Source organism: Cygnus atratus, chromosome 10 (assembly GCF_013377495.2).
Source record: "Cygnus atratus isolate AKBS03 ecotype Queensland, Australia chromosome 10, CAtr_DNAZoo_HiC_assembly, whole genome shotgun sequence".
Taxonomy (NCBI): Eukaryota; Metazoa; Chordata; class Aves; order Anseriformes; family Anatidae; genus Cygnus; species Cygnus atratus.
The window spans coordinates 13,193,772-13,208,281 of record NC_066371.1 but is presented as its reverse complement, the minus strand read 5'-3'; the positions used below and the strand labels follow the sequence as shown (position 1 = coordinate 13,208,281).

The following is a 14,510-nucleotide window of genomic DNA, read 5'->3' as shown; positions in this document are numbered from 1 at the left end:
GCTCAGGAGGAGGGGCAGTGGTTGTTACCCGTCAGCGCCTGCCCCTGCTGCTTACCGTGCCCTGGGGTGGTTCCCCTGCCCGCACAGGTTCCCCAGCTAGAAGTCCAGGGAGCAGATCAAGGCTGTGCCCCGTTTGATCCAGTGCTGCTGTGGCTTGTCTGTGGGGAGCTCCACAGCGATCACGTAGTTGGTGGAGTGGCCTGTGGTCGACAGTGTGCCTGTGATGGGGGGAAGCAAAGGAGGGAGGGTGGTACTGCAGCCCGGGTGCCAGGGCAGCTGCAGCAGTCCTGTACAAGTGACCCCCACGGCCCATCCCGGCGCAAAGTGGCAGGCTGAGTATTTTAGGGTGAGGGCTTGGGGCCAGCTGTGTCAGTAGGGTGCCTGGCTACACTCTTCCCAACCAGAGCAGGCACAATCCAGTTTTTTTCCTTGCTCCAATGCCAGTGCACAGCAGGAGGCGGAAGAGCTCCTGAAGCCTCTCCTGGGCTGTCTTTCCTAGCTTGTTCTATGGTCTCCTTGGTTGCTGGAGGCCTGGCTTCACGGCACCTACCTGCACGAGTGAGCGTCTTATAAATGGGGCACAGGTAGATGCCAGTGGCTGGAGGCTTGCGACTGGGGACAGGAAGCAGCCAGAGGACCGCCATCTCGGTGTACAGCTCCTTGGGACGGGACTCCGCTAACTGAAACGCAGAGGGGTCCCAGCGGGCGCCTTCGAGAAACAAGCCGTGGATGTAGCAGCCTTCGGCGGGAGGGCGAGAGAGCTCGCTTGCTGACTCCTTCATGACCTGCGGCGGAGAGCGGGCCCAGGGCTGTGAGCAAGGCACAGCTGTGGAGGCTCAGCCCCCAGGACCTCCTGTGAAACCCCTTACGCTGCTCTTGGTTAAGTCAGTGCTACCAAAGGGGAGCCTGCCCCAGCTCTCGGAGGTGCTGGCTGGGTTTTCCAGCAGTCTGAGGAAAAGCCTGTGGCGAGAAATGCGAGCAGGTCTGGAGAGATGGAGAGGTCTCTGGTTGCCTCGTGAAGGTGTCTGGTGGTGTTGGTGTATGTATCTGAGCACATCGCGGATGATGGGCTCCACGTGCAGCAACCGGCTCCACTTTTGAGCAGGTTGGGGCTAGAGCTATGCCTGTGCGCTGCTTTTGTTCTATCAATCAGCAAATTCCGAAGCAATCCAGCAAAAAATCTGGCTGACGCACTTACCTTGAAGCTAAATGAGATAGTGTCGATGGAGATAACAGACTTCCTGGCGAAGTTCTGCAGTGTCCCTGTGAGGAAAGCCTGCGGGAAGAAGAACCCGCTGATCCAGAACACGGAGGGGATCCCGTGGTTGATCCATTTCTTCAGGAATTCAATCCGCTGCACCAAGTCGTTCACCCAGGATGCCAAGGGCTTCAGTGATGGGTAGGCCTGTGGGGGACCAACAGGGGAAGGTGCTGAATTCATACAAGGATACCCTAAACCTCGTGCCTGAGTTGCTGACAGCTGCCCAGAGCCCAGGGATTCATCCAGCCTAGGGCTGAGAACCTCCTGCATGAGGCAGGGGACATCTGCAAGCCCCAGGGGCAGGAGTCTGTGCTGTGTGAGACAGCACAGCCCAGCTGTGGAATTTGTCCAGCTCACCCCTGGATCGGGTGAGCTCCCCTGGGCAGCTGGGCTGTACCTTGGTGTTCCATGTTGCAGGGACGGCGTTGTTGTACAAGCTGTTGGCCATCAGCTCTAGCTGAGAAGACATCACAACCAGGCCCTTGAGAGCTTTCAGCAAATCCTTCAGTGTCTGTGCGATCACCTCCAGAAGACCGTTGTACCTACAGAGAAAAAGCTGGTATTTCTGCAGAGGGATCCGAGTGACCCGGTACAGGGCTTCATCACCGTGTCTGCCCAGAGGGTCTGGCTCGCTGTACGATGAGCAAAGCCCCATGTAACCTCTGTCTTCCATCCTCTTGGATGGGGTCCTTGTAACTGCCTCCCTCCCCAAGCCCTGGACTGCTGCCAGTAGCAGATGGAGACACGGATCAGCCCCTGCACAACAGGGAGCAGCTGAAGGCTCTGTCTGGGACAGCAGAGTCATTACCATTGCTGCCACCTCCCTGCCACGCTCAGTAATGAAGTTCCTTGGGGAAGGGGGCGGGGGTGGAAGCAGGGGCGCACACATCCCTGCCATTCCCCAAGGGCCCAGCAGATTGCTGGCCCAGGACAGGACCCCACAAGGGGTTACCTGATCACCTCCTGCACCAGCACCGTGTTCATGGACTCCTCATAGAGCAGTGGGTATTTGCGGATCACCTCCTGCAAGTCCATGGGGGCAGGCAGCTTTGCCAGGATGTCCCTTGAGGTCTCCTCCACGAGCTGGAAAGCAAGCAGCAAGCAGGTGAGCATCCTGCCGGCCGCAGCCGCTGGGAAGGGAGAGAACCACCACCCAGATGGCAGTGCCTTCGGCTGGAAGGCAGCGTGGCGCTGGCGTTGCTCCTGTGGAGAGCCGGTGTTCCTGTGTGTGCTGCTCACGGCACAGCACGGATGGGAAGGGGGCACCCACCTCCTCCCTGCTGCGGCCGCCCAGTGTCAACATCTTGGGTTGCAGCTGCGTTATGGCCCCCAGCAGGGCAAAGGTCTCCTTCTGAGCAAAGGTGATGTTGGCGTTCTCATGTAAACCAAAGAGCTCCGGGCTATCGTTGAGCGGCAGGCTTCTGATGTACTGTAGGTACCCCTGGAGAGGAAGCCACAAGGGCTGTGAGGCAGACGGCAGGTCTGGGAGCCCCGGAGCTGTGGTACCCTTTAGGGCTGCCATGGGCCTGGCCAGAAAGAAACAACTGAAGCCAGGGCTGCTTGATGAGCTAAACCCAGCAGACCGCAAACCTGCGGGTGCAGGTGGAAGCTATTCCTTGTCTTAGGGCTTGAGATTCTGACTTTTACACAGCTCCTTGTCTCCTGCTCAGCCAGGAAATGTAACTCCCAGCTTTGACTCAGGGGCAGTGGCTGATGCAGAAGGGGATGCTGCGGGGCTGGCAGCTCCTTTGAGCCAGCTGTAGTGGCTGAACGAAAGCTATAGCCCTAGTTCACGGTTTGACTGGGGAATTAAATCACACTTGTGTCAAAACAAATATATTCTACAAGAGTGGACAGCTTGGCAGTGAGCCTCCTGTACTGGCCTCTGCACAAAGTTCTTCAGGCATTTTAGGTATGTGACATCAAAGTGGTTCAGAGTATAACTGCCTTCAGATGGGGAATTCTGGCAATAGCTACAACTTCCTCCTGTGCACATGGACAAGATTTTCTTCCTGTTGCTTAAATCAGATGCAGCTTCCCAAAAACCACTGATGATCCCCAGTTTCTTACAAACTTATATTCCCCCAGGGAAATGGAAAAGCTGTGGGTTTCAGGGAAAAGTACAGCCCCATTGTACTAAGGTGACATCCCCGCCCAGATTTATGAAGCTGCGTACCGTTAGTCAAGTACTTACATTGAGGTCTGAGGAAGTACTGATCTGTTTGTAGATCCCAGACTCAGAATAAGCAAACTCTGGAATTAGAACCTCCGGCTTGTAGAAGTCTTCCAAAATATTCATGATGCAACGCCTGTCCCAGTCATCAGTCACGCGGCCGCCGTAGTTGATCTCCCCAGCCGTGTACTTCAGAACCTGTGAGGGACCCCACAACGGCTTTCCGTCCCGTGCACGCTTCGTGAGCCTGCTCTCTGCCCAGGAGGGGCCAGCTCACACACCCACCTTGTAGGGGATATCTGTGTATTCACTCAGGAACATCTCTAGTTGGCTGATGCAGATGCGGAGGTCTCCATCTGTGAACTCATAGGGGATGTTGAATCCCAGAGGCCCAAACTTCCTCCTCTCCAGCATGTTCCCGTGGAAGAAGCAAAGTGACAGCAGCAAGGATTTAAACTCCGTGACCTGTGGGAAGAGAAGCAGGGAGAAGAGGTGCTCAGCTTGGGAGGAGATGTTGGATGAGGTAAGCTCCTGCTGGGACCTGGTGGCAGGGAAAAAATGACATGCGCCAACTCAGCATGGAGCCCAGAGGGGTAGAAACCTCAGACAAGCTGCTGCACTAGGGAAGGTTGTGGGCCTGCTCCCTTGCTTAAAGAAATTTGCAATTGTCTTCACCAGGCCTCCACAATACTGTTGCTTCTGTTTCTCATATTGAAACTTCTAATTGGTTCCTCACAGAGTAGGTGTAGGCTTACGAGAGCTGCCACCAGCCCTTTTCTGGCATGTGAGAGCTCTAGGAGAGAAGATCTGTACCCAAAGAAAAGCAACGGCTGGGGGAGTACGTGCATAGGAGCAGGCACAGACTGGGAAGCAGAACCTGGGCCTTCCTTACCTTGGAGCAGGAATTCAAGAAGTCATCGCTGAAACTACTGTATGACTTGAGCAGGTTGGCCTTGACCCCACGGGGGGGCTCAATGGTCACCTTGGAGCTATTCTGGAGGATGGACACAGGGAAGCGGTTGCTCGGCAGACTGGTGAGCCAGAGGCGGAAGTCCTGCTGCACCTAGAGGGTCAGAAGGCAGTGAGTGCTCCCTGCACCGATGCCCTGGTTTGTTGGGGAACTTGTGGGTGGGCTGGAACTAGGTCTGGGCTCCTCCTGGTGCTCCAGTCTCCCTCTCAGAGGGGAAGCTGCTGGGTAAAACAGCTCAATGCAAGCCTCCAGTTGCTGGAACCCCAAGGCTGTGTGTGACACCAAAGAGCCCAAAGACTGGAAACCTCAGCAAATGGCTACAGCAGCAGCAAAGCTGCAGCCTCTGTGAGAGGGGAGATGCAAATGTCATGTCCCCCTGCTCCAGTGGCCACCAGGTGAGGTGGTTTCCTTTGGTTCGCAGAGCTGGAGGAACAGGGCTGCTTGCTAAGGAATGCAGCTGGAGGAGGAGATCCCAGGGGGGCACAGCAACCTGCTTGCTGGGCAGCAGAGCCACCCTGGTGTGTGGGGTGGGAACAAAGGTTTTCCTCAGCCAGGGGGTGGGTGTCACCTTGTTGGGGTTAATGCCTTCGATGAGTCTCTCCAGTGAAGGCATCCAGCTGGGGGCCAGGTGGCAATTCTGGAAGAAAACCCAGTTGCCCTGCTCCATGGCGCTGTGCATCATGGCTTCAGCACGGGGGCCCTGAGGGGGCAGATGAGAGGAGATCAGGCCCCAGTCCATCAGGCTGAATCCTGCTGAGCTGGACGGGGAGAATGCCGCTGGGTGGCAGGTCGCCTTTCCAGATCGATAGCCTGGCTTTGTCCCTGGGGCACAAGTGAACCACCACTGTCTGCTGAGGGTGCAGCAAGGGCCCTTCACAGCTCACCAGCTCTGTGGGCCGTGGTGTGGGAGGGTGCAATGGAAGAATTTGGGATGGATTCAGGAAGTTGGAGGGCTCTATCAGGGGAACAGCTGCAGCCCTCCCTGATGAACTGGCTCCTCCAGCTAGCAGAATATTGGACAGTGAGGGCCCTAGGGCAGGAGGATGCTGTCACTGTCCTGCAAGGGTGTTTGGCCTCCTTGGAGCCAGGTGAGATCACAGGAGTGCTAGCAGGACAGTCCTGCCCCAGGTCAGCACCAGCAGTTTACCTGGCCTTGGCCCAGGGAAATGGCAGAGAGCTTTTTGGAGAACTTCATCTCTTCAGCAAACTTGTAAAGGTCGGCAGCTGGGTCAGTGCCTGGGGACAGCACAAACACGAGCGGGGTGGTGGCGCTGGACTCCCTGAACACGATGGAGAGGTCAGTGGTCTGCAACACAGACAGCTTGTTGTAGCAGAGGGACTGTAGTGGCAGCGAGCACCATGGCTGTGTTGTGGCACCACACGCAGCACTGCCTCCCCGAACCCGACCCCCAGCTCCTCTCTGTGTCCCCAGCGTGGTCCTGGGGGCTGAGGCCAGAAGCATGTTCAATAAGGGCCTGGTACAGCTCTCCTTTGGGCAGGGTTACGGGCAGGGCAGTGACTACTTTCCCATTTGCTGTTTAAACTCTTGTACGCCTACACTAACTGCTCTCTCCCAGCGCAGTTTAACTTGTGGACAAGAGGTAGGATATCCTTCCTCTGAGACAGAAGTATTCTCCAGCTTTGGGGACTCTGTTGGTGCAGCCCTAACTCTATGTCTGGAGAGAGGCACGAGCAGCTTCATTGCAACTGGGAAATGCTGACGGCCACTTCGCAGCCAGCTTGAGGCCTCCTGCTCTCCTCCTGGCCCCAACATTGCTTCCATCTGGCTGGTACCTGCGGCTCAATGAAGGTTTGATCCAGGTTCAGTGCCACGAAGTCCTGCATGGCATTGGTGATCTTATCTCCCCGCAGACACCGCAGAACCAGCAGCCTCTGGAAGGCATCAAGCCCAGCATCCCACTTCTGGGGCAGGGGCTCTCTGCAAAGCAATTAGATGTATTTTGGGGGGGGAAATGCATCAGATCCTGCAGCTCCTCAAGAAGCACCCAAGCTACCTGCAAGAAGCCACGGGGTTTCAGGAGGATCAAGGACCATCCAGCCAGTTGGCTGAGGTTGTTGTCCATAGCTTTGAAACCATCAGTGGGCAAACCAGAGCCACAGCTGCTTCTGGGCTCTGCCGTGGGCAAGCAACCAGGCCAGAAACCCAAACCCCAGCCAGGCCTGCACAGGCAAGCTCTACCCTTAAGGAGACAAGACAATGCCTCGTCTTCTCCCTTTTGTGGCACTATGAGTGGAGCTGGCTGGATCGGCTCCTCGTGCTCTCCCAGGGATGCCATTACATGCCAGGTGCAGTACAGCAAGATCAACAAAGCATGGGATACTTACCTGTGGGGCTCAGGGCTGTCAAAAATGGCCCTGAACGCTTCAAGATTAGCTGCAAAGTCATCTGCAAAGCCAGAGAAGTTCTTCAGGTTGCTCAAGGCCAGGATGTCTCCCCACGCTCGCTCACACAGCCAGTCTGGAGCTGGGTTCTCCCGCATCTCCTTTATGGCTCCCCCTGACAGCAGGTACCGCCACTCCTCCTGGGAACAGGTCAGGGATTGCAGCTTACCTGCCTGGACCCGGAGCATGTGGGTTCACACCACGTTTCAGAAATATTCTGTAGCAACTTTCTGGCTGCCTCTCCGGCCAGGGGAGTGTGTGGAGGCATAAGTGAACCAGAGGGTCTGGTGAGATCAGTGTTGCCATTCAGTCGCTGTTAGCTTTCCTCTGTGGTGCTGCAGCCTCAAATCCCTGCCTGCTCCTGAACTCACTAACTTTAGCAGCAGACTGGCAGAAGCTGCAGTGGTTCAGGCTAGGCAGCCTGCATACAGGCACAGGGAAAGGTTTGAGCTCTTGAATGAACAGAAAAGCCCTAGGTTTGCCCACCAGCCTGTCATATCAATGACAGGGAACAAGGGTCCTTTTCCGTGCCAGCAAGCTAAGCGAGGGAGCTGACCGCCTGGGCTTGAGCTGCCCCGCAGGGATCATATTCAAGGACTGGGGTGACTTGCTCACCATATCAATCTGCCCGTCATTCATCAGGATCCGTGCACAAAGCAGGAAGGCAAACATGAGCTTGTGCTTCTCAAAGAGGCTACGGCACACGTTGCTGTACAGACTGAAGGTGATGTAGTTGTTGATGTTTGTGATTCGCTCCTTCACGGTATCTGGAAAAAAGGCAGCAAGCAGACAAGGGTGGTGGGTGAAGCAGAGGGTGCGCTGTCAGTGCAAGGGTGCTGTCAGTGCCCGGTCACAGGGACACAGCCACTCTCTGCCTAGGAAGAAGAGATGTTACCCTCAAACACAGACTTAGCACAGAAACCCCTGAGAAAGGCTGTAAGATTCAGTGTGCCATCCAGATGTGCCAGAGGTTTCCTGGTGTGGGTGTGTGATCACTGCATGGCAGAGGAAGGGCTCGGGACAGGTGTCATACCTGGAGAAAGCAGCCCCCAAAGGGGTATTTTCTGCAGGTCGATGAAGAGGTGCTTGCCTCTGCTCTTGCTCAGGAGAGAGCTGGCATGGAAGAAAGCGCTGCCCCAGCACCGGGAGAGTCACTGCACCACAGCAGGCTAAAGGGGCCCAGCCACCACGATACCCCCTTGCCTAGCACGCACGGCCAGGCAGGGGTGGGCTCCTGCAGCCTGACAGCAGCAGCCAGAACCTGTGCGTGGAGGCAGCTCCCTGAGAAGCAGAACCACACCATGCCAAGAGGGCACGCAGCTTGTGAGTGGCACTAACACCTCTCCAGCCTGGTCAGCCGTGGCAGCAGAGTAGTGGGGAAGCGAGTGGAGGGCAGGCTGAGCCCACAACTACCCTGCTGTGCGGACACAACCACGGGCAGCTCTGAGCCATGCTGAAAGCCGAGGCAAGTGGGCACGTTTGCCTTTACTCTTTAGGGCCCTAGCTTCTAGGCCAGGAACATGGTGTGATGAAGGAGACGACGTTTCAGGCAGGCACCTGCTCTCTTGGAGTTACTGATCCCCACGAGGAAGATGTTGAGGAACCACTCCAGTGAGTACTGGTACATGGGGTCCACGTTGGACAGGTCTGAGACACAGAAGTAGAGGATCTGTGTGCGGACAGCGACAGGCGCATACTGCAAGCGTGTGGCGTTGATGTCCTTCTCTGTCTGCTCTGCCACCTTCACCTTGGCCTGAGGGACACAGTAGACATCGTGGTTTGTGCAGTGCTGGCAGGGGATGTGCAGCTGCAGGGGAAGAGCACCCCTGTCTCCTACCTGGATCTCCCCTGCCTTGAGCTTGGATGCTTCCAGCACTTTGATGAGCTCCAAGTCATCTACAGGGTTTCCTTCAGAAGAGCTGAGCCGATACAGGATCTGGTCTTCTATCTCCTTCAGCTCCTGATGCATCTCAGCATTGCTAACAATCAGCTGGTTTCGAGCCTCTTCTAAGTCTGGCCGCTCCTCAGCCACCACTTGTCCCAGCAGCTGGTCTTCTAAGCCACTGCAACAAAAGCCACAGGGACGAGGGTAGGGACAACAAGCCCAAAAGCTTGAGGACAGTGAGGAATGAGGCTGAGCAGCTACAGGAGTAAGCACGTACCTGGGCGAGAGGGTGAAGTTGATGAGGGTGAGCTTTGTGGAAACTTCAGGACTGTAATGAGGGTTTGGCAGGTTGGTGGTGATGTACAGCTTGAAATCCTCATGGTAAGGAATCACTGTATCCCCCAGCTTCAGCACTGTGTTGCCTTGCTGTTTGTAGGTCTGTGTCAGAGAGACAAAGGCAGAAGGGCTGGGACACCTACCTCTTGTGAGGGAAGGCACCTCATTGTGTCTTGGGCTCTGTGGTGAGGAGAGAGCCTGAAGAGATGGGCAGAGGAGCTCAAAGGTGCCTGGAAAACCTGAATGCCTGAACCTATATTCCACATTTCATGGCCCTGACTGCCAGGCACAGACAAAATGCCTGCTGGCAGGAGACTGGGGTGCGAGGGAGGCTGCCAACATGTCGGAGCCCTGGCCAAGACATATGAGCACTGAAGAGGGAGCACTCAGGGGAAAGCTGCCTGCCCATGGAGACCTGCAAACCCGCCGAGTCCCATTGCACCCAGGGCAGGAAGCCCCTTTCCAGCCTGGCCACCACAGTCACCCCTCACCACCGCAAGATAAAGAACCTGTTTCAGCAAGACGGGCTCGAGGGCTGGATCCAGCTCCTCACCGACATTCTCCAGCAGGAAAGGCTTCCCAAAAGTAATGGCTTTTTCCAGACTGCAGAGAAAGTCCCGGTCGCTCAGCTTGGCCACCTCCAGGCTGTTCACTTTCTCCTGAAAAGCAGCAGGAGCGTGGCAGGGATGGAGAAGAGCACAGTGCTGTGCAGGTGTTCTGCTAAGGGCTCTGTTCCCACCATGCTGAGGAGATGAAGGGTGTATGGGGGGAATGGCACACCTGGGTCCTAATTTTGGGGCCAGGCCTGCAGCATGTTCGCTGATGGGATGTTTGCTCAGGTGTGCAGGCTAAGGCTCAGTCAACCAAAGGCATCTAATCCCATTTCTGATGTGCCTTGCCCACCCTTCACGTGCACTGTACACCTCTTGCTGGGCAGATTTAACTCCCCAAAGCAGCAGAAATTATACATCTTCTTGCTCAGCTATTTTTTTTTGCTATTTTGGCAAATTTAGCCCACTCACAGGGCATCACCAGACGCTACACACAGCCCAGCTGGGCAGCAGAAATGGCGGGGGGGAGGGGGCTCAGGAAAGACTCCTTCAGACAGCTCTGCTTCTGCAGAGCCCTGTACTGGCAACTCACGCTTCATTTGTCTGCAAAGTGAGAGCAGGTGGGTGGGAAAAGCCCATGGGGGACCACAACGGGAGCAGCTGTCAGTCTTCCTCGTAGCCCTTTAAAAGGGCAGTGGGTCGCCCTCTGGAGGGCGAGAAGAGGTAGTGGCCTGTGTTTCCAGCGGTCTGGCAGCCGGTATTGTGCTCGTGAGTTGGGTAACGTCACCCTGAGCCCTCTGTCCTAGAGGCTTTAAAGGCTGTTATGGGTCATGCTAGTATTGTTCTGTTTTAGGGTAATGGTGGAGAGTGTGAGGTTCCCAGAATCAGGGGCCTCGCTTGCTTACAAAAGCCCAAGCTTGCTTCCCTGTGCTGATTTCCCCAAGCAGGGAAATTCAGCTGGGATGAATGCAGTCCCTGCCTGGTATTGGAAGGGCCAGGCTGGGGCAGTGGTGGGCGTTCTTGCAGCTCTGCAGCACAAGACCTGAGGCTGCTCTGCACAGCTCCTAACAGAAAGCTGCTTCTCCAGTTCTGCAGGCTTGGCTTTCTGCCCCACAGCTCTTACCAGGTTCTTGATCCACTTGTTTGCTTGTCCTTGGGGATCTATGTAGTGAGTCCAGCGTTGGGAGAATTGGGTTATTACCCCGTTCTCCACAGACAGGGTGTCATTGGGTAAGCCAGCAATCTGTTTGGGAAGAAAAGTCTGTTTGCTGGGAATGCTTTGAAACGTGGTACAACTCATCTAACGTTTCAGATGCTAACTGGCCTGTTCTCCCTTTAATGTGTGTGCCTGCTGTGAGTATGTTGGATCGATTCTTGAGCCCAGATTCAGGCAGTTCCAAGCATTTGGGTTCCGTTTAGTTATCCAGAACGGTAGCTGTGATACGTAATAGGGCCTGTCCTGAGAAGCTGTTACTACCCTGGTGCCTGTGTGCTAATGCTTATGGCTGGGTGGGGGATGATGGTACTGCAGAGATGCAGTTCTGCCTGAAAAGGGGCTGAGCCACGGGACAGAGCCATGCTTGTGAAGTTAGGCATAGGCATGCTATGGCCGGGGCTTTGCTCTAATGGCGCACTACATAAAGCGTAAACCCAGTGCGCTGAGGTGTGTGATGCCCCCAGAGCTGCTGCTGCCCTGGATGCTGTTGGTCCTCTCCTGCTCGTTGTACAAGGAGCCCTGGCAGCAATTGTTGAGCTGTTTGGTTTGGAGTCTCTCCTCTGGTACAGTAGCTCCCCATGAATTGCATGCATTGCATGCATGGCATTGTTTTAGCCTTTGCTTGAGGCAGACCTATCCCCTGCATCTTCAGTCTGGCGTGTTGTCTTTTCTGCAATTTACCTGCCAGGAGTGGATTTCCACAGGGTCTCCAAGTGTGCTGATCAGGTTTGGTTCCTTGGTGTGAGGAATGTTGTTTTCTGAGAGCTGGCTTAGCCACTCCTTGCACAGCGCTATGCGGTAGTGTCCCTGTCACAAGAAGCACAATCAGAGCCGTTCTTTTTGTAGCAGCTATTATACTGTGTGCATTTCACTCTCCTGTTTCTGTTAAGTGTGATTCTGTGTAGCCTCCAGCATGAATGGAGAGATCCAGGAGGGATATTGCATCCTTTTGCCCTATTCCATGTGACCTGCTTGAAGGGATTATGGTGTTACAGCTTTGACCTTGCTCAGAGCACACAGTGAGGAGGTGCTAGCAGACATCCTGGGCAACGAGGTTACCAGAGGGGCTGGGAAGTACACCAGGTTGCACCCTGCTTTGGGGTTAAGAGCTGACAGAATGTGACCTGCAGCCCATCTGGCCAGGAAAGCAGAGTGGCTACTGAGCCCCTCGCAGGAAGCACTGCACACTTACTGTGAAGGGGCCCAGGTAGGCAACAAAGCCAGCTGCGACCAGCACATCCCCAGCAATGTTGTTGATCTTGTAATCCAGGTTCTCGACGGTGTCCTGCCAGCGCACCTTTTCATCGGCCAGGTTGTTTATAAGCTGTGGGATAAGTTACATGGGTGAGAGCTGCTCTGTCCTGGACCTGCTAATCTCTGGGTAATACTGCAGGTGACTTTAGGGACCAGAGGTGCCTACATATCCTAAATCCTGTCCCCAGCTTTAAGCACTTTGTCCTGGGTGTACTGGGATGCTCTTGGCTGTCCCTGGAGCCCCGTTGCTAGCTAAGAAAGCTGTGGCATGGGGAAGCTTAGCTTCACCAACCCTAATATGCTGCTGAGATCTGGCCAACCAGCTCCAACCTAGTATTGCCATGACCCGTAGGCTGTTGGAAGTGGCAGGGACAGGGATTTTCAGCACTGTGCTCCTCCGCCTGAAATCCTGCTGTCTCATATAAGCAGGAAGAACCTGGTTCTGTCCCCTACCGTATCAGCACGGTCCAGTCTCTGCTGACACTGCTCACACTTCATCTCCAGCTCCTCCTTCTTGGCTATGCAACTCTTGTACTTGGCTTGCAGCATGGCAATACCACTTTCAACATCCCTCAGGCGTTCCTTAGCTGCCTCAAGGACCTGCTGAGTGGCACGCAGGTCCTCTTCTGCCTCCCGCCAGGCTCGCTGAGGAGATACACAAGCAGACAGTGGATATGCTGAGCATGTGGCCAGGCTCTTCCCTGGAAAGCCAGAGATCTTAGAGCAGAAGCTGGTTTGGGGAAGATTTTTTTTTTCCTCATAAGGGCACTAGCTGGAACTGAGATCCTTCCCTGTACAACAAAGGTTGACCTGCTGAACTCCAATGTCAGGTTCTGCAAGCCCAGAAATAAAGACAGGTGTGAGGAAGGCTTTTCTGTATAGCTCCAAAAAAAACCAGCAGCCTGTGCGAGCCTACACAAGTTCAGGATGTGGCCCACTGTTGAACAGAAGGAAAGGTTCCTCTGCTTGCCCCAAAATAACACAGAAAACACTAGGCTTGGAGAGAATTAAGGCTGAAGCACAAGTGCAACGTGGGAATGACTCTGGAAGCACAGTATTAACTCCGTTTCAGTGTGTCCTAAGCTGAATTCACTAAGCTAATGGGTTTTTGGGCCTGGTGGCTTTGTCAGGGCTTGATCTGAGTGTAAGTCCTGACTTGCACAACACAGCTAGTAACTCTCAGCACTGCCTGCAGGAGGGGACTGCTAGTCCTGCATTCCCTAACGCCAAGAGCAACCCAGCCATGTTGCCTCTTACCCGCTTGGGCTCCACGACCTTGGCCACAAAGTGGTACTTGTGCATGGCACGCACCCACTGGCAGATGGAGGTGCAAGCTTTGGAGACTTTGGCGATGGCAGCTGGCTGAAACTCCTTACTGTCAATGTATGGCTGGATGGCCCTGATCACGGCGTCTGCAATGTTGTCCTGTGAGGAATGGTGGGAGACAAAGGAGACTGGAGATGAGGGTGCCAGAGATCTGACTGAGGGAGGTCAGAAAAGGCTTCTCGCAGTGACTGCAGCCTGGTCCAGGACCTGTCAGGGTGGTTAGGCATCTCACTGGAGTGAGAATCACACTGCTGTGTGCTGAGGCCTGGGAGACCCTGCTGTAGGGTTGAGTAAATCCCTTCCCATCCCATGTCAGGATTTCTATCCAGCTCCTCCAAGCAGAAAGAACAGAGGGAGAGAAGGGGAGGACCTGTGTGTCTGGGTCCCATTGCCCAAATTCATGAAGAGCAGCCAGCTGTCACGAGGACTTCCAGGCCAAACACATCCCCAGTGCTGCTGAAGGGTGTTGCCTGGAAGGAGCTTTAGGCTTCATTGTTGTGAGGAGGAGCTGTGTAAGGCAATACCTGATCCCTAGTCACAGATTCCCTCTGTCACCACTTACCTTATCATACTTAAATAGACTATCCAAGAACTTCCCAGGGTCCTGAAGAAGGGCCCTGCCTGGCTCCCAGTAATCATCCACCTTGGAGCCCAGTTTTTCTCCTGCCACTTTTTTGGGCTTGATTTCTTTCATGATGCAGACTGCTTCAATCACCATTTTCACACCAAGGGGAGGCCGCTGCATTGCTCGTACCTTAAATCCAAACAAAGACAATGGGTTGGCCTGGTCCTCAGTGAGGTGGGGTGCTCAACCTCCTCTGGACTAGAGGAAGGACACCTAGACGATGCAGCACGCAGGCAGGCAGGAGAGGTATCAGAAGAGCTGATTATCAGAAAGGGCATGGAGAAAAATGTGAGTAAGCTGAAAAAACCTGTCCCAGTGCTCTGTGATTGGTATCTACAGGATGTAGGTGTCTTAATAAAGAAGCCAGAGCTGTACAGCCCTGGGAAGGGGGCAGTACAGACACAGGGCATGGGCAGGCTTTCTCCTTTGCTCTGAAGGCTCTTGTTTGTTTTGTATCCCACCCTGGAAATGCTGCAGGGCCTGCACCCCGTGGTCTGCAGCAGTTGCGGA

At 54.9% G+C, this 14,510-nt stretch overlaps 1 protein-coding gene across 1 annotated transcript in view; it reads right to left on the bottom strand.

Moving 5' to 3' along the window:
• Nucleotides 1-96: 96 nt before the first annotated feature.
• Nucleotides 97-14,510, bottom strand: part of DNAH1 (dynein axonemal heavy chain 1) — a 73,190-nt gene continuing 58,776 nt past the window's right edge. The window contains exons 55-78 of the mRNA XM_050712807.1: nucleotides 13,938-14,129; nucleotides 13,307-13,474; nucleotides 12,503-12,694; nucleotides 11,988-12,119; nucleotides 11,477-11,602; nucleotides 10,703-10,822; nucleotides 9,538-9,687; nucleotides 8,970-9,130; nucleotides 8,645-8,870; nucleotides 8,365-8,560; nucleotides 7,423-7,574; nucleotides 6,751-6,947; nucleotides 6,199-6,343; nucleotides 5,552-5,710; nucleotides 4,973-5,104; nucleotides 4,327-4,497; nucleotides 3,720-3,899; nucleotides 3,456-3,632; nucleotides 2,532-2,702; nucleotides 2,214-2,344; nucleotides 1,659-1,803; nucleotides 1,199-1,405; nucleotides 551-785; nucleotides 97-218 (exon numbers count right to left, since the gene is read on the bottom strand). Of these exons, the coding sequence (XP_050568764.1) occupies nucleotides 97-218; nucleotides 551-785; nucleotides 1,199-1,405; nucleotides 1,659-1,803; nucleotides 2,214-2,344; nucleotides 2,532-2,702; nucleotides 3,456-3,632; nucleotides 3,720-3,899; nucleotides 4,327-4,497; nucleotides 4,973-5,104; nucleotides 5,552-5,710; nucleotides 6,199-6,343; nucleotides 6,751-6,947; nucleotides 7,423-7,574; nucleotides 8,365-8,560; nucleotides 8,645-8,870; nucleotides 8,970-9,130; nucleotides 9,538-9,687; nucleotides 10,703-10,822; nucleotides 11,477-11,602; nucleotides 11,988-12,119; nucleotides 12,503-12,694; nucleotides 13,307-13,474; nucleotides 13,938-14,129 (3,987 nt within the window). The remainder of the gene's footprint in view (nucleotides 219-550; nucleotides 786-1,198; nucleotides 1,406-1,658; nucleotides 1,804-2,213; nucleotides 2,345-2,531; nucleotides 2,703-3,455; nucleotides 3,633-3,719; nucleotides 3,900-4,326; nucleotides 4,498-4,972; nucleotides 5,105-5,551; nucleotides 5,711-6,198; nucleotides 6,344-6,750; nucleotides 6,948-7,422; nucleotides 7,575-8,364; nucleotides 8,561-8,644; nucleotides 8,871-8,969; nucleotides 9,131-9,537; nucleotides 9,688-10,702; nucleotides 10,823-11,476; nucleotides 11,603-11,987; nucleotides 12,120-12,502; nucleotides 12,695-13,306; nucleotides 13,475-13,937; nucleotides 14,130-14,510) is intronic.